General features: G+C 49.4%; 1 protein-coding gene across 3 annotated transcripts; it reads left to right on the forward strand.

Annotated features, from left to right (window-relative positions):
• Window positions 1-288: 288 nt before the first annotated feature.
• WAS (WASP actin nucleation promoting factor) lies at window positions 289-12,236 on the forward strand. 3 transcript variants are annotated; one of them, XM_045050702.1, is made up of 14 exons: window positions 289-408; window positions 1,166-1,252; window positions 4,430-4,637; window positions 5,931-6,071; window positions 6,919-7,005; window positions 7,106-7,208; window positions 7,321-7,362; window positions 7,455-7,505; window positions 8,151-8,325; window positions 9,351-9,393; window positions 9,599-9,752; window positions 9,945-10,351; window positions 10,614-10,728; window positions 11,934-12,236. In XM_045050702.1, the coding sequence occupies exons 3-14, from the start codon at window positions 4,629-4,631 to the stop codon at window positions 11,987-11,989; spliced, it is 1,383 nt and encodes a 460-aa protein (XP_044906637.1). In that variant the 5' UTR covers window positions 289-408; window positions 1,166-1,252; window positions 4,430-4,628; the 3' UTR covers window positions 11,990-12,236. The 3 variants fall into 3 exon arrangements, with proteins under 3 accessions (XP_044906637.1, XP_019679336.1, XP_004000534.1); XM_019823777.3 differs by lacking the exons at window positions 289-408; window positions 1,166-1,252 and adding an exon at window positions 4,089-4,235; XM_004000485.6 differs by lacking the exons at window positions 289-408; window positions 1,166-1,252; window positions 4,430-4,637 and adding an exon at window positions 5,320-5,602.
• The last annotated feature ends 1,219 nt before the right edge of the window (window positions 12,237-13,455 follow it).

The following is a 13,455-nucleotide window of genomic DNA, read 5'->3' on the forward strand; positions in this document are numbered from 1 at the left end:
CCTCGCTTCAGTGGCTGGGCACCCGGGTCTGGCACCCACTGCACATGCCCGAGCCCGTGACCAATGGGAGACCGGCGCGCACGAGCGGAGGCGGGCTGTTAGGCTCTGAGACCCAAGCGGAATTCTACCATCGACCAATAAGAGCCCACGGCAGTCTCTGATTCCCCAGCCCTGAGCCAATTGGAGGTTCCGGTACAATGACAGAGGCTTCTAAGGAATCGAGGGGGGTGAGAGTGGTTAAGATGGCGGACGCGAGAGAGGTTGAGGGCGCGACCAGAGCGCAAGGCACGCCTGAGGCGGGTGGGAGTCGGGAGGACGGGATGGGAATCTTGGGACAAGCAAGATTGCGACATTCCCCTCTCCATTAGGGGTGAGGCAGCTGTCGCAATCCTCCCCCACAAACAAATGGTATGTTGAAAGGTGGCCATCCCCTTTCTAGTGGTATGATCCTGGGCGGACTGCTCCATTTTGCGTTCCTCCCCACACCAGCAGTGGTGCTTTCCAGGCTGCAGCGTTATGGCTGTTTTGGGGCTCACAGTCAAGGGTGTCAGCACAAGTGGATGTTCCTAGAGTCACACACACAGGGGTTTGGACACGCAAGGGGTCACACACACTCGGGTGTGTACAATTCTGGTGTCACAGACGAGGGAATGGACACACATTGGGGTGCACAGAGGTAGCGGGCACCTATCTAGGGAGAGTTGTGACTTTGAGGTTGTGGACAGGGTAGGGACTTGGAGGGGACACAAACCTAGAAGGGGGTATTTTCCTGTGCTGGGCCTGGGGGAGTAGGGCAGGAAACAAGTGGTGGGTGGCACCTCCCAGGTTGGCCGGGAGGGCGCCAGGAACATGTCACAGCCCTGGAGGAGTCTGGCCAGGGCCCACGGAATGGCTCTCTGAGATGGTCTTTGCATTTCAGGGATGCAAGGGAAAGTTGAAAAAGGGCAGTGGGAAGGTGGTCGTGTACCCTGGGTCTCTGACCGTCCACCAATTAAAGTGCAAAGGAGGAGGGTGAGGAAAGGAAGGGGGAGAGGGTGGGAGAATGCTAGGCTGAAGGGATGATAGTTCGGTTATCCAAGTCACTGCTGTTTCATAAAAACAACTATGCATGATTATAACATGTTAAGCCCTGTCCTAATCACTTTGCATGAATTATCTCATTTAGCCTTCAAAACAACATTAACTGCTATTATCTTCACTTTACGGATGAGACAAGGGAGGCACTGAGAGGTTCCCAGACTTTTAACAGCTGGTAAGTGGCACAGCCAGAGCCAGAGCCGGAGCTAGGCTGTAAGGCCCCAGAATCTGTGGTTCCAACCACTGAGCCATTCTTCTCTCAAATTTTTTTCTTCTTTTTCTTTTTTAATGTTAGCTCTAAGTCCAACATGGGGTTTGAACTCATGACCTTGAGGTCAAGAGTCACCTACTCGCTACTGACTGAGCCAGCCAGGCACCCCACCACTGAACCATTGTTATCTTTTCAGGTATCTCTGCTTTTCTGTGCACCCCCTGTCCTTACTCCATCCCTATCAGGACTAGAAATCAGCCCCTCTCCTGAGAACCCCTAAAGTACCCATTTGCCCATAACATCCATGAACAGTTTAGACACCTTTGTGGGAGAGGCTGGCCCCTGCACACTCTTGAGTTCTTTTCTTCCCCCTTTCCCTAGGCAGGAGGGGTGAAGAGAGGACAGGGGAGCCTTGTGGACAGCGGGCAGTAAATCACAGCATAGATAGCTGGACTGTACGATGATTACTCAACAAATGCTGACTGAGCTGCATGCAGGGTCTTGTGCTAGGGTGGTGGGGATACTGGCAAAGAACCAGACAGACAAGGGTCATGTTCCTTCCTGACCTGGGGGTGTGTTTTGGGAATTCCTGGTAGGCGGACTTCGGTTGTCACAATGATGGGGGTGCTTTGGCATTGAATGGGGGGGGGGTGGCTAGGATGCTGGGGGACAGTCCCACACCACCAACCCTTGTAATGTATCTGAATGTCATTCCAGGGTCAGATGGTTGGGAACTGCTGTTTCCTTAGGCCTGTCCCTAGGAAGCACCCCTCAGTCAGGGGTACAGAGGACCAGGAGAGGCAGGGAAGGAAGGGGAGAAGGATGGCATGGCAAAGGACATTTTGCCATCTTGGCCTCAGTTTGGTCTTATGGGACAGCAGTAGGGCCCCCCAGTAGGGCCCTACCTGTGCCTACTTCTCCTCCATGGACTCAGTCATGTGGTAGGACCAAAGTGGGGAAGACACCCCATGTCTTATCACTGACTGTGTCTTATTTCCTACTCAGGGCTTGAGGTGTGGCAAGATCCTCTCAGAATAAAGCAAAATAAGCACAGGATATAAACAGGAAATGGTTCTCCATCTGGTGACCCCGGCGGGGGGTGGGGGGGGTGGTGGAGGGACATCAGGATGGTCTAAGTTATTGGTTATATCCTGGGTCTGGGGGGTTCCTGGGTATTCACTGGATTGCTAAGAAGTGAGTTTGAACCACTGCTCCCAGCTGTGGTGGACTGGTATTGGACCCACCCTCCTGCTGCGAACCATAAAAGCTAAATTGAGGTTTTTGTTCTTTTAAGTCTTTTTGAAGGTCCTGGAGAGCAAATTACCTTTGAGGTCCTCACTTCACCAAGTACTGTCATCCAGTGCAGAAAAGCACTGCATCAATGGGAATACATAAAAGTAAAATAAACCAGCTCCAAATTATTAATGCAGGTCAACAAAGTAATTCAATAATCTGGATAATGGTAAAAATGATTTCTAAGTCACTATATTCCAGGGTGGGGACACTCATTCTATGAAGGACTAAAATAAAACTCTAGGTTTTTTATTTAGAGAAACATATAAAATTTATTTATTTATTTTTGGAAAAAAATATAAATTTTAAACTTGTCTGCTACTTAGAACTGGAAGTATATAACTTTTAAATATTAATTTAGGGGTGCCTCGGTGGTTCAGTTGGTTAAGCGTCCGACTCTTGATTTCAGCTCAGGTCATGATCTCACGGTTTGTGGGTTCGAGCCCCGCATCAGGCTCTGTGCTGACAGCATTGAGCCTGCTTGGGATTCTCTCTTTCTTTCTGCCCCTCCCCTGCGCACTCTTCTTTCTGTCTCTCAAAAATGAATAAATAAACATTAAAAAAATGTTAATTTAAAAAACAACCAGCAAATGTGGCAGAGGTTTAAGGCCTTCTGATGTAGACTCAAGGGAGACAGATCTAGTGGCAGAGAAAGAAGGAGGTGGAAGGTTGAGAACACAAGGCCGAGAAGGAGCAGAAGAATTTTCTCTGTTCCCACGTGGCACTTGACAGATTAGGAATCATTTCTCATGTATTTGGCCTCAGCTCCACCGTTCACAAGCTGGGTGATCTTGGGCAAGTTAGCTAACTTTTCTGGGCCTCAGCTTCCCTATGGGTAAAATGGGGATAAGAGCAGTGCTTCCCTCGTGGGGTCATTTGTGAAAGTGAAACCAGTTAATAAATGTAAGGCACTTAGAAAAAGCTCAGAACATTAAATCAGGGGCACCTGGGTGGTTCAGTCAGTTAAGCATCAGACTTTTTTTTTTTAATAATTAATTTATTTATTTAAATTCAAGTTAGTGGGTGCCTGGGTGGCTCAGGACTTCGGCTCAGGTCATGATCTCACAGTTCGTGGGTTTGAATCCCCCATCGGGTGAGCTTGAGCCTTGCTTTGGGTGATCTTGAGCCCCGCATTGGGTGAGCCCCTCTTTTCTCTCTCTCTCTCCCTCCCTCTGCTCCTCCTGGGATTCTCTCTCACTCTGCCCCTCACTCATTGTACCCTTCTCTCTCTCTCTCTCTCTCTCTCTCTCTCTCTCTCTCTCTCTCAAAAAAAAAAATAATAAATTCAAGGTAGTTAACATACATAAGCATCCGACTTTTGATTTTGGCTCAGGCCGTGGTCTCATGTTTCATGAGTCTGAGCCCCACATTGGGCTCCACACTGATAGTGTGGAGCCTGCTTGGGATTCTGTCTGCCCCTCCCCCACAAAAAATTAAAAAATTAAAAAAAGAAAACCTAAATCCGACACTAATCCCTTATTGATTCCTTCAGTAAACATTTATTTGGTGTCTAGTTTGTGCCAGATACTGGAGATACGCATGGCACAGGGCAAGAGCATGATGAGCAGTATTAAAATGAATGAATACAATGGCTCTTTGAGCAGCAAAGCAGAGCTTTGCCCTATGGACAAGCCAGAAGGTGCTCCAGGCAGAGGTACGAAATTGCCTAAATTGTCTGGTGAGTTGTAGGTGCCCAAGGCTGAGTTGTGAGGAGGGGAGGGAGGGAGGCTGGAATTGCCCCATCAGAAGGAACTTTGAGTTTCGGCTTGGGAGAGAAGCTCTGTACTTCCTTGAAGGTTTCCAGGCACGAGTGTGGGTCCCACCTTGAGATGTGCTGTTTCCCTGCAGGTACCAGAGAATGTCAGTTACACTCCAGACCTGCTCAGCTCCCCCAGACTGCTGTATGTGCCTGAGAGCTTCATGTCCCCAAATGGTAAATTGAGGCCCACGGAGAAGTGAGGACTGAACTACCACTTGCGAGCTGGGAGCTACTGGGAAAAATCATGGAACCGCCGTGTGCCTCAGTTCCCTCATTTCCCACTATCAAATGGACATGGTAAGAGTGTATGCCCCATAGGCTGTTATGAGGATTTAGATGAGTCGATATTTACAAAGAGGGCAGAACAGTGTGGCATACATGTTCAGTGCTACATAAACGTGGATGAAAATAGAATGTTGTGTGGGGAAAAAGCAAGACTCTGAAGATGACTGACTTTTAAAAGTTCAAAAGCAATGAAAACTAAACAAGATGTTGACTAGGCATTCATATATGCTATAAAGGGATGATAAGCAGAAAATCATTTGGGAACTGTGGGGAGGCAAGAGTAAGGGATGGGGAAGTGAGCTGGGTGCATACGCATTGTTGGGGTCTCAGGAGAGGGGTGGGATCCCAGGCACTCCCAGTGTCATTAGAAGAAAGGTTTAAACACAGTAATTCTTCAGCATGAGGGGCCTTGGGCCTCAGGCCCAGACCAACTGGATGCTTTGGGGAGGAAGGAGACTGCCCAGCTCCATGACTGCTCCCTGCCATAGTGTCCCCCGGCAGAAGTGCAGCAGTGGCCTAGCTCTTGCTGTCATCCAATCAGAGGGAAGAGGATCTGAGCCAGTCAGAGGGAGATGGGCCTCAGGGAGTAAGAATAGAAGAAGAGGACCTGAGCTGGTCCAAAAGATGGGTCTTAACCAGTTGAATGGAAGAGGGCCCCAGTCTGAGGGAGGAGGGTCCAAGCCTGTTCTAGGGAGGGAGGAGGAGGCCAGGCCCACCCAGGGGCCCCTGGAGGACTTGTTTCCCTTGTGGTTTTTTGCACTTCCTGTTCCCCTGCTCACTGCGGAAGTTCCTCTTCTTACCCTGCACCCAGAGCCTAGCCGGAGAGGACAAGGGCAGGAGGCACCATGAGTGGGGGCCCTGTGGGAGGCAGGTCTGGGGGTCGCGGAGGACCAGGGGTTCAGCAGAACGTACCCTCCACGCTCCTCCAGGACCACGAGAACCAGCGACTCTTCGAGATGCTGGGTCGGAAATGCTGGGTGAGCTGGGGATCTCCTAGCCCTCCCTGTCTCCCTCCCTGTCTCCCTCCCTTTCCTCCTCTTCCTCTACTCCTCTCTGCCTCCTCATCTTCCCCATCCTTCTCCTTTCCTCTTCTTCCTTCCCCTCTTCCTCTCCTCCTTCTCCATCATCTCCTCTCTTAGAATCCACTTAGCCCCATTCACCGATCCCAGGAAGATCTTGATTTCCAAGTCTGTCAACTCTCCCTCTGGCCGTGGCTCTTCCTTTGGAGCCCTAACAGCCACGGACATGGGAGAACTGGACCCTCTGGCTGACCAGATTCCAATGAGCCCTGCTCTTCCCTCCCAGACACTGGCCACCGCCGTTGTTCAGCTCTACCTGGCACTGCCTCCCGGAGCAGAGCACTGGACCAAGGAGCATTGTGGGGCTGTGTGCTTCGTGAAGGATAACCCCCAGAAGTCCTACTTCATCCGTCTTTACGGCCTTCAGGTGACTCCCACCTCCCCGCACTGGACATGCAAACCAGTTTTCAACCCTGCAAACCCATACCTGTGTCCATAGCCCCAAGGCCTTGGACAGATCAGTAAACCTGAGCCCTGGGACCAAAGACTTCATCCAGATGTCAAACTCTGGTTTGCCTTTCTTTGTTTTTGATAATTGACCCAGAATCTCCATGTCAAGATCTATAAAACCCCAAATATTAGTATAACTCCTAAATCTAACAGTATAGTTCTATTTCATGAACTCCAAACAAAAAGAGCCCTGTATGTTTACCTTAACTTCAAATCTTTTCTAAACTTAACATTTTGGGTCCCATAAATTCCCTATCATAACTCCTGAACCCTAAATGTTTGCCTAGCTCCTAAGCCATAGCTCTGCTCCACAAACCTCAAATCGCACATACACCTTGGCTGAATCCCCCACCCCCAAAGCTTTCAAGTCTATATGTCTGAACCTCAAATATCAACCCCAACTCCCAGGACTGGAGCCCTACCTGTCCAAATGAAGGCCCCCATAAAGGAAGGATGTAAGATGGAGTCTGTGAATGAGTTCAGTTTCCTAGGACTAGAGTCCTAAATCCTCCTATTCAAGCCCCCAAGTCCCACATCTAGGGCCCTGAACCCCAAATCCAAATCTCTGACTGCAGTGTCCAGCTCCCATACTGTACCTCAACCCTCCACATCTGACATCTAGACCCCCAACTCCCTGATGCTAAGCTGGAAATCTCTAATGCGATCCTGGGGCCCCATATTATGATATCATTCTCCTTGCCCAGATAACAGAGGCCTGCCACCCCGGGCAGGCCTCAGTGCCAGTGTGTTTCCCACCTCTCCAGGCTGGCCAGCTGCTCTGGGAACAGGAACTGTACTCACAGTTGGTCTACTCCACTCCCACCCCCTACTTCCACACTTTTGCTGGAGATGTAAGTGGCCACTCAACCCCTGGGCCTCAGTTGGGATGTGGGGAGGAGATGGGAAAGGTATGGGGGGCCTGGAAGGCTATTGAACCCAAGATATGTGCAGGACTGCCAAGCAGGGCTGAACTTTGCAGACGAGGGCGAGGCCCAGGCCTTCCGGGCCCTGGTGCAGGAGAAGATACAAAAAAGGAATCAGAGGCAAAGTGGAGGTGAGGAGGCCTTGGGGGAGAAAACGAGGTTGGGCAGGAGTACATGCAAGGGTAGGGAGCTGGAAAAGCTCCTCTTATGGTTCTGGTTCCCAGTCCATCCATCTCTCCACAGATAGACGCCAGCTACCCCCACCACCAGCACCAGCCAATGAAGGTGAGTCCTCAAGTTCAAGGAAGGTAATAAAGGGCTAGCCCAGGAACCTGTGGCAGGGTTGTAATAGCTCTCTATCCGTTCCATCTCTCCAGAGAGAAGAGGGCCCCCACCCCTGCCTCCGCACCCAGGTGGAGACCAAGGGGGTGAGTGCTGATTCTTTCCTGTGTCTCTGAGTGGACAGGTGGGTGGGGGAGTGGATGGATAGATGGGTGGGGAGTGGGTGGATGGATGAGTAGTTGGGTGGGTGTAGAGATAAGTGGGCGAATGGGTGGGTAGATGGATTGGTGGTGGATAGATGGTTGAGTGGGGGATGAATTGATGGGAAGATGAAAACATAGATGTATAGGAGAATGAGTATGTGGATATATGGATGAATAGATGGATGGATGATTGAGTAAATCAATGAGTAAGTGAATGAATTGAACAGCAAATAAATGAATAATTGACATAACATTTCAATCAGTGAATAAAGCAATGATTGACTGAACGACTGACTGAATGAATAATTTAACAAATAATTTGGTCAATGAGCCATGAATGAATGAATCAATACTTAAGTGATAAGCATGAGTGAATGAATAAATAAATGAATTGGTGAATGTAAGAATGGCTTGTAGAATCCACTCATCCACTTCTCCATAAACCCTACTTGGACCCCTTACCCACTCCCTCTGTGACCATCAAACACACACACACAGATTCCCTCAACACTCTTCCTGTCTCTTGCCCCTATGCTTTGGTTGGTAGGTAAGTAGGTCAATGGCTCAATCACACTATTTTCCCCACAGGCCCAGCAGCTGGCCCCCTCTCCCTGGGGCTAGTAACAGTGGACATCCAAAACCCGGACATCACAAGTTCACGATACCGTGGGCTCCCAGCACCTGGGCCTGGCCCAGCTGATAAGAAACGCTCAGGGAAGAAAAAGATCAGCAAAGCTGATATTGGTGCACCCAGTGGATTCAAGTGAGAACCTCTCCCCACTGGTCCCACAGATCCCTCTGGGGGGGGTGAATGAAAAGTTGGACAGGAAGAGAGCTGAGTAGATGGAAGGATGGGCACATGGGTGGGTGGGTAGGTAGATGCGTGGATAGGTGGGTGGATGCAAGGCCACGACTAGGGAGAGAGAGGCAAGCGAGGCGCCAAGGTTACAAAATTTATAGAGGTAGTTACTCTAAGGGTCATGCAACTGTAACTAATGACTCTGAGAGTGAGGGCCCCATTAAATTTTACGCCTTAGGCACCTCACTTGCTTCACCTTAGTCCCACCTTGGGTGGGCTGGTGGGTAAATGGATGGGTGGGTAGATGGGTAAATGGATGGATGGATGAATGGGTGGATGAAAGAGTGAGTTGGGGAATGAATGGATAGGTGGGTGGATTGATGGGTGAATGGGTAAATGGGAAGTGGGTAGGCAGATGGATGGGTGAGTGGATGAGTGTGTGGACAGATGGATGGATATCTGGTTGGTTCACAAACAAGGTGGATGGGGATGGACAGGTGGCCAGATATGTGGATGAATGGACAGTTCAATGGATAAGTAGACAGACAAAAGTATGTGGTTGAATGGGTGGACAAAAGAGTAGATGGATTGAAAGGTGAGCACATGGGTAAGTGGTTGGGTGGATGATCAAGTATGTGTGAAGATAGATTGGTGGACAAATGGGTAAACAGATATAGGAAGATGAGTAGAGAAACAAATGTACAATAGATCAGTGGTCTGACAGGTGGATGCAAATGGCTAGGTGGGCAAATGGATGGGTGGATGGATGGTAGAAAAAGGGATGGGTAGACAGATGGGCACCACAAACTATGGACCCCTTCTAATTCTATAACTGTTGCTCTCATTCAGTCACTCAGTCATTCACTTGTGACTCATTCATTAATTCTGGCTCCTCGGAGTCTCTCTGGGCAGAAGGCAAGAGGGCTTCACTAGGAAGGGAGGGAAGGAAGCGCAGTGGGGTTTCACTGGGATCTCCTCACCTCCCCCAGACATGTCAGCCACGTGGGGTGGGACCCCCAGAATGGATTTGACGTGAGTAATTCCAAAGACCCCTTGACCCACTTAACTACCCACCTGCCCTTCCGTAGTCCACTGGCTCAGACCTACCCCTAGACCCCACCCTTTCTACACCCCTCTCAGAAGATCCCTCTCGGGGGTGGACCTATTGATAACCTGTGCCCCTTCCCTATCCACTTTATTCCCCCACCCCTGCCCTGGCCTTTTTCCTCCTGGGCAGGTAAACAACCTGGACCCGGATCTGCGGAGTCTGTTCTCCAGGGCAGGAATCAGTGAGGCCCAGCTCACAGATGCTGAGACCTCCAAGCTTATCTACGATTTCATTGAGGACCAGGGTGGGCTGGAGGCTGTGCGGCAGGAGATGAGGCGCCAGGGTGAGTTCCCCCCCCCTTCTTCTCCAGCCCTAGTAGCTGATTTTTAAGAGATATAGTCACTCAGTCCTCATGGAAACCCTTATACTCCTTGAATGAGGAGTTGATCAGTTGGGGTACCCATTTTATAAATGAGCAAAACTGAGGCTCTGAAGAAAACTATAACAATAGCTATGTGTTATTTTCCCCCCTCAGAGCCACTTCCACCGCCCCCACCGCCATCCCGAGGAGGAAACCAGCCCCCCCGGCCCCCTACTATTGGGAGCAACAAGGGTCGTTCTGGTCCACTGCCCCCTGTACCTCTGGGAGGTGCTCCACCCCCGCCAACTCCCCGGGGACCCCCACCCCCAGGCCGAGGGGGCCCTCCACCACCACCCCCTCCAGCCACTGGACGTTCTGGACCACCGCCCCCTCCGCCCTCTGGACCTGGAGGGACTCCTGTGCCTCCACCACCACCACCACCACCACCACCACCACCCAGCTCTGATGATGGGCCAGTCCCTCCCCCTCCTCCTGCTCTGGGGCCTGTGGGGGGCCTGGCCCCCAGTGGAGGTCGGGGGGCACTTTTGGATCAAATCCGGCAGGGAATTCAGCTGAACAAGGTGAAGATGGGCAGGATTGAGGGTTGGGGGTCTGGGGCTCGGGTGTGCTGGGCAAGCCAGGATATTAGGGGGCCAGGGCTGAAATTAATGGAGGTCCCAGTCTTTGGGGTTTCAGTAACAGGGCTGGGAGGTTGGTGGGGCGAGGTAGGCTGGGAACCTTGAAGGGGACTGGAGTGTATGGGAGGGGAAGTAATGAAGGGGCAGGGAGGAGTGCTCCAGTCACGAGCTTTGAACCCTCTGTGCTGAACCCTGCTTGCTGCAGACCCCTGGGGCCCCAGAGAGCTCAGCACTGCAGCCTCCACCTCCGAGATCGGAAGGGTTGGTGGGAGCCCTGATGCACGTGATGCAGAAGAGAAGCAGAGCCATCCACTCCTCAGGTGAGAGCCTGCCCTTTGCCAGGACAGAGCCTGGTTCCCAAGGCTAGTGTTGGTCAAAAAATAACCCCAACGGTTACCATCAATAGTAATAGTATCCATACATGACTCTTGTATCAATCTCCTTTTTGACAATGTTAACATTGTATTATGGAACAATAATATAATTCACTCTATCTTTTTTTAAAGTTTATTTGTTTTGAGAGCAAGAGAGAGAGGGCACAGGCATATGCAGGAGGGGGAGGGGCAGAGAGAGAGAGGGGGAGAGAGAATCCCAGGCAGGCTCTGCACTATTAGTGCAAAGCCTGATGACTGGCTTGAACTAACAAACCTGTGAGATCGTGACCTGAGCCGAAATCAAGAGCTGGAGGCTTAACTGACTGAGCCACCCAGGCGTACCTGTTTCACTCTATCTTTGATGATAATATTATCATTAATGCCAAGGCATGTCCACAGTATTAATATTAATCCTGTATATTCAGTAGTGTTAACATTAGTCCACATGTGATGATATTATAAAGAACCCCACCTTGGACAATAATATTAACTCTAACTCCATGTGTCAATAGGTGAACATTAGCTCATTATGTGATAATTATATAACTAGTCAAATCTTTATATAATAATGTTAACATTAATCCCCTGATGTGTCAACAATATTGTCATTATATGACAATTATATGAGGGTAATATGGACCTCAACCTATTATTGGCAGTATTAACATGTATCCCAGAGTACATCCACAAGATTACTATGAATCCATTATATGACAATATTGTAATGAATCTCATCTTTGATAGTGATATTGTCAATAACCCATTATGTATCAACAATATTAACATTAACCTGGTATGAAATAGTAATATTGTAATATACTCCATCTTTGCTAATAATATTTAAATCCACCCAATTAAGTAACAAACCCGTTAACGTTAACCCTTGTGTGAGCGACAGTAATATCCCAATTAACCATATTTTTGACAATGACATTAACTTCAACTCCAACTCCAACCCATACCCTAACTCTTGTTCCTCTGAGGGGGCCCCTTCCTCATCCAACTGCACAGGCCCCGGATGTGATTTCCAGCAGAAGACCTCAGTCCCCCAGGACCCTGAGTCCTGACTCTCAGACCCCAGGAACCTCACCCCACTCAGGTCCCTTGAACGCTTATGCTCATCCTGAGACCTGCTTTCTCTTTTCCTCCAGACGAAGGGGAGGACCAGGCCGGTGATGAGGATGAGGACGATGAGTGGGATGACTGAGTCACCCTGCCCACCTGTTCTGCGCCTCCTCCCCTGGCAGCCGCTGTTTCCTGCCCTCCACTCCTGGCCTCCAGGCCCTCAAGCCCCATTTCTCCCCCACCAACCCTTCCAATGCTGTCATCTCTGACTGATCCCCAACATTCACACTAGCAAATTGCCAGGGCCCCTTTTTATATAAAATTTCTAGTTCTCCTCACATAAGGATTTTTAAACAGAAATAAAATAACTGTCTTTTTGTTTCTCTCAATCTGTTTATATTCCAAATATGGAAAGGTGGGGTCCTTTTTCCATATAGTCTCTTTTATTCATCTATACCATTTCATTTATTTAGCCTTACATGTATATATTCACTCATTTGTTCCCTCATTGATTTCTTTGCTTCCTTTTGCCCTTCTTTCTTTCCACATTTACTGCCAGGCACTACTTTAGGGGCTGGGGATAAGGCAGTGGGGAAAAAAACCTAGTGAGGCCAACATTCTAGTGGAGGAGACAGCTCTAAAACAAGGAATCAAATAGAAACAAAAGATACAGATCATGGTTAAGTGCTGTGATATGCTGAGGGGGAATGACATTCAGATGGAAACTTCACGGAAAGTCACCTGGAGGAGGTGATAGTTGTGCAGAACCTAAAGAGAGAGGAGTCAACCAATAAATATTTGGGGGGAGGGCACTGCAGGTGGAGGGAACAGCCAGTGTGAGGGCACTCTAGTTGGAGGGAACAGCCAGTGCAAGGGCCCTGAGGTGCTTGGTGTGAGGGTGAGTGTGGTGAATGAGCAGGAGTTATTTATTATTAATTTACTTATTTAGTAATTAAAAAAAAACCCCAAAACATTAAATCAGCATTATATTAGATCAAGAGACTACTCAGTGGTCAGACTTACTCTCCATGCCCACAACTCACACACCAGGATCCTGATGGGCAGGACCCCTTCTCAGTTTTTAAATTTGGTTCTGCCCAGTTCTCAGTGCAAACCAAGTCCTGGCCGATGGCAATGAAAGAGGCGAAGACTTAGTAATCAGATAGATCTGCTCTAGAACCCAGGCAAGATGCCCCATCTCTGAGCCTCAGTTTCTTCATCTATACAATGGAGGTTTACAATATGTAACCGATTCCCAACTGAGATCGCACTGAGACACCCTTCCTCCTCTAGGAATTACCAGAAAGAAAAAAGGAGCAAGTCAAAACTGTCCTTGGTGTTTAAAGCTGTTTCCAAGGGAGTGATTAGTACCTCTTGCTCACCAGAGCCTTAGAAGAGGTGCCTACTCCTTCCCATTTCTAACATCTGGTGGATTCAAGATCTCAAGTATCCTACCTTTTAGAGAACAAGGAGGGGAGTGGGGAGAAAGATAACAGTGAGGAGGAATCCAGAGAGGAAAGGCCTCATCCATCTGCAAGACTAGTGTAAGAATTTCTGAACCATCCAAGGTGCAGGCAGGGGCTTAGGGGAGGGAATGAAGGAGAGCCA

Source organism: Felis catus, chromosome X, assembly GCF_018350175.1.
Source record: "Felis catus isolate Fca126 chromosome X, F.catus_Fca126_mat1.0, whole genome shotgun sequence".
Taxonomy (NCBI): Eukaryota; Metazoa; Chordata; class Mammalia; order Carnivora; family Felidae; genus Felis; species Felis catus.

Coding starts and splice junctions, on each gene's coding strand:
- WAS (XM_004000485.6), top strand. CDS start 5,471: ATGAGTGGGGGCCCTGTGGGAGGCAGGTCTGGGGGTCGCGGAGGACCA. Junction 9,394..9,598: donor ACCCCCAGAATGGATTTGAC/GTGAGTAATTCC, acceptor CCTCCTGGGCAG/GTAAACAACCTGGACCCGGA. Junction 9,753..9,944: donor GCAGGAGATGAGGCGCCAGG/GTGAGTTCCCCC, acceptor TTCCCCCCTCAG/AGCCACTTCCACCGCCCCCA.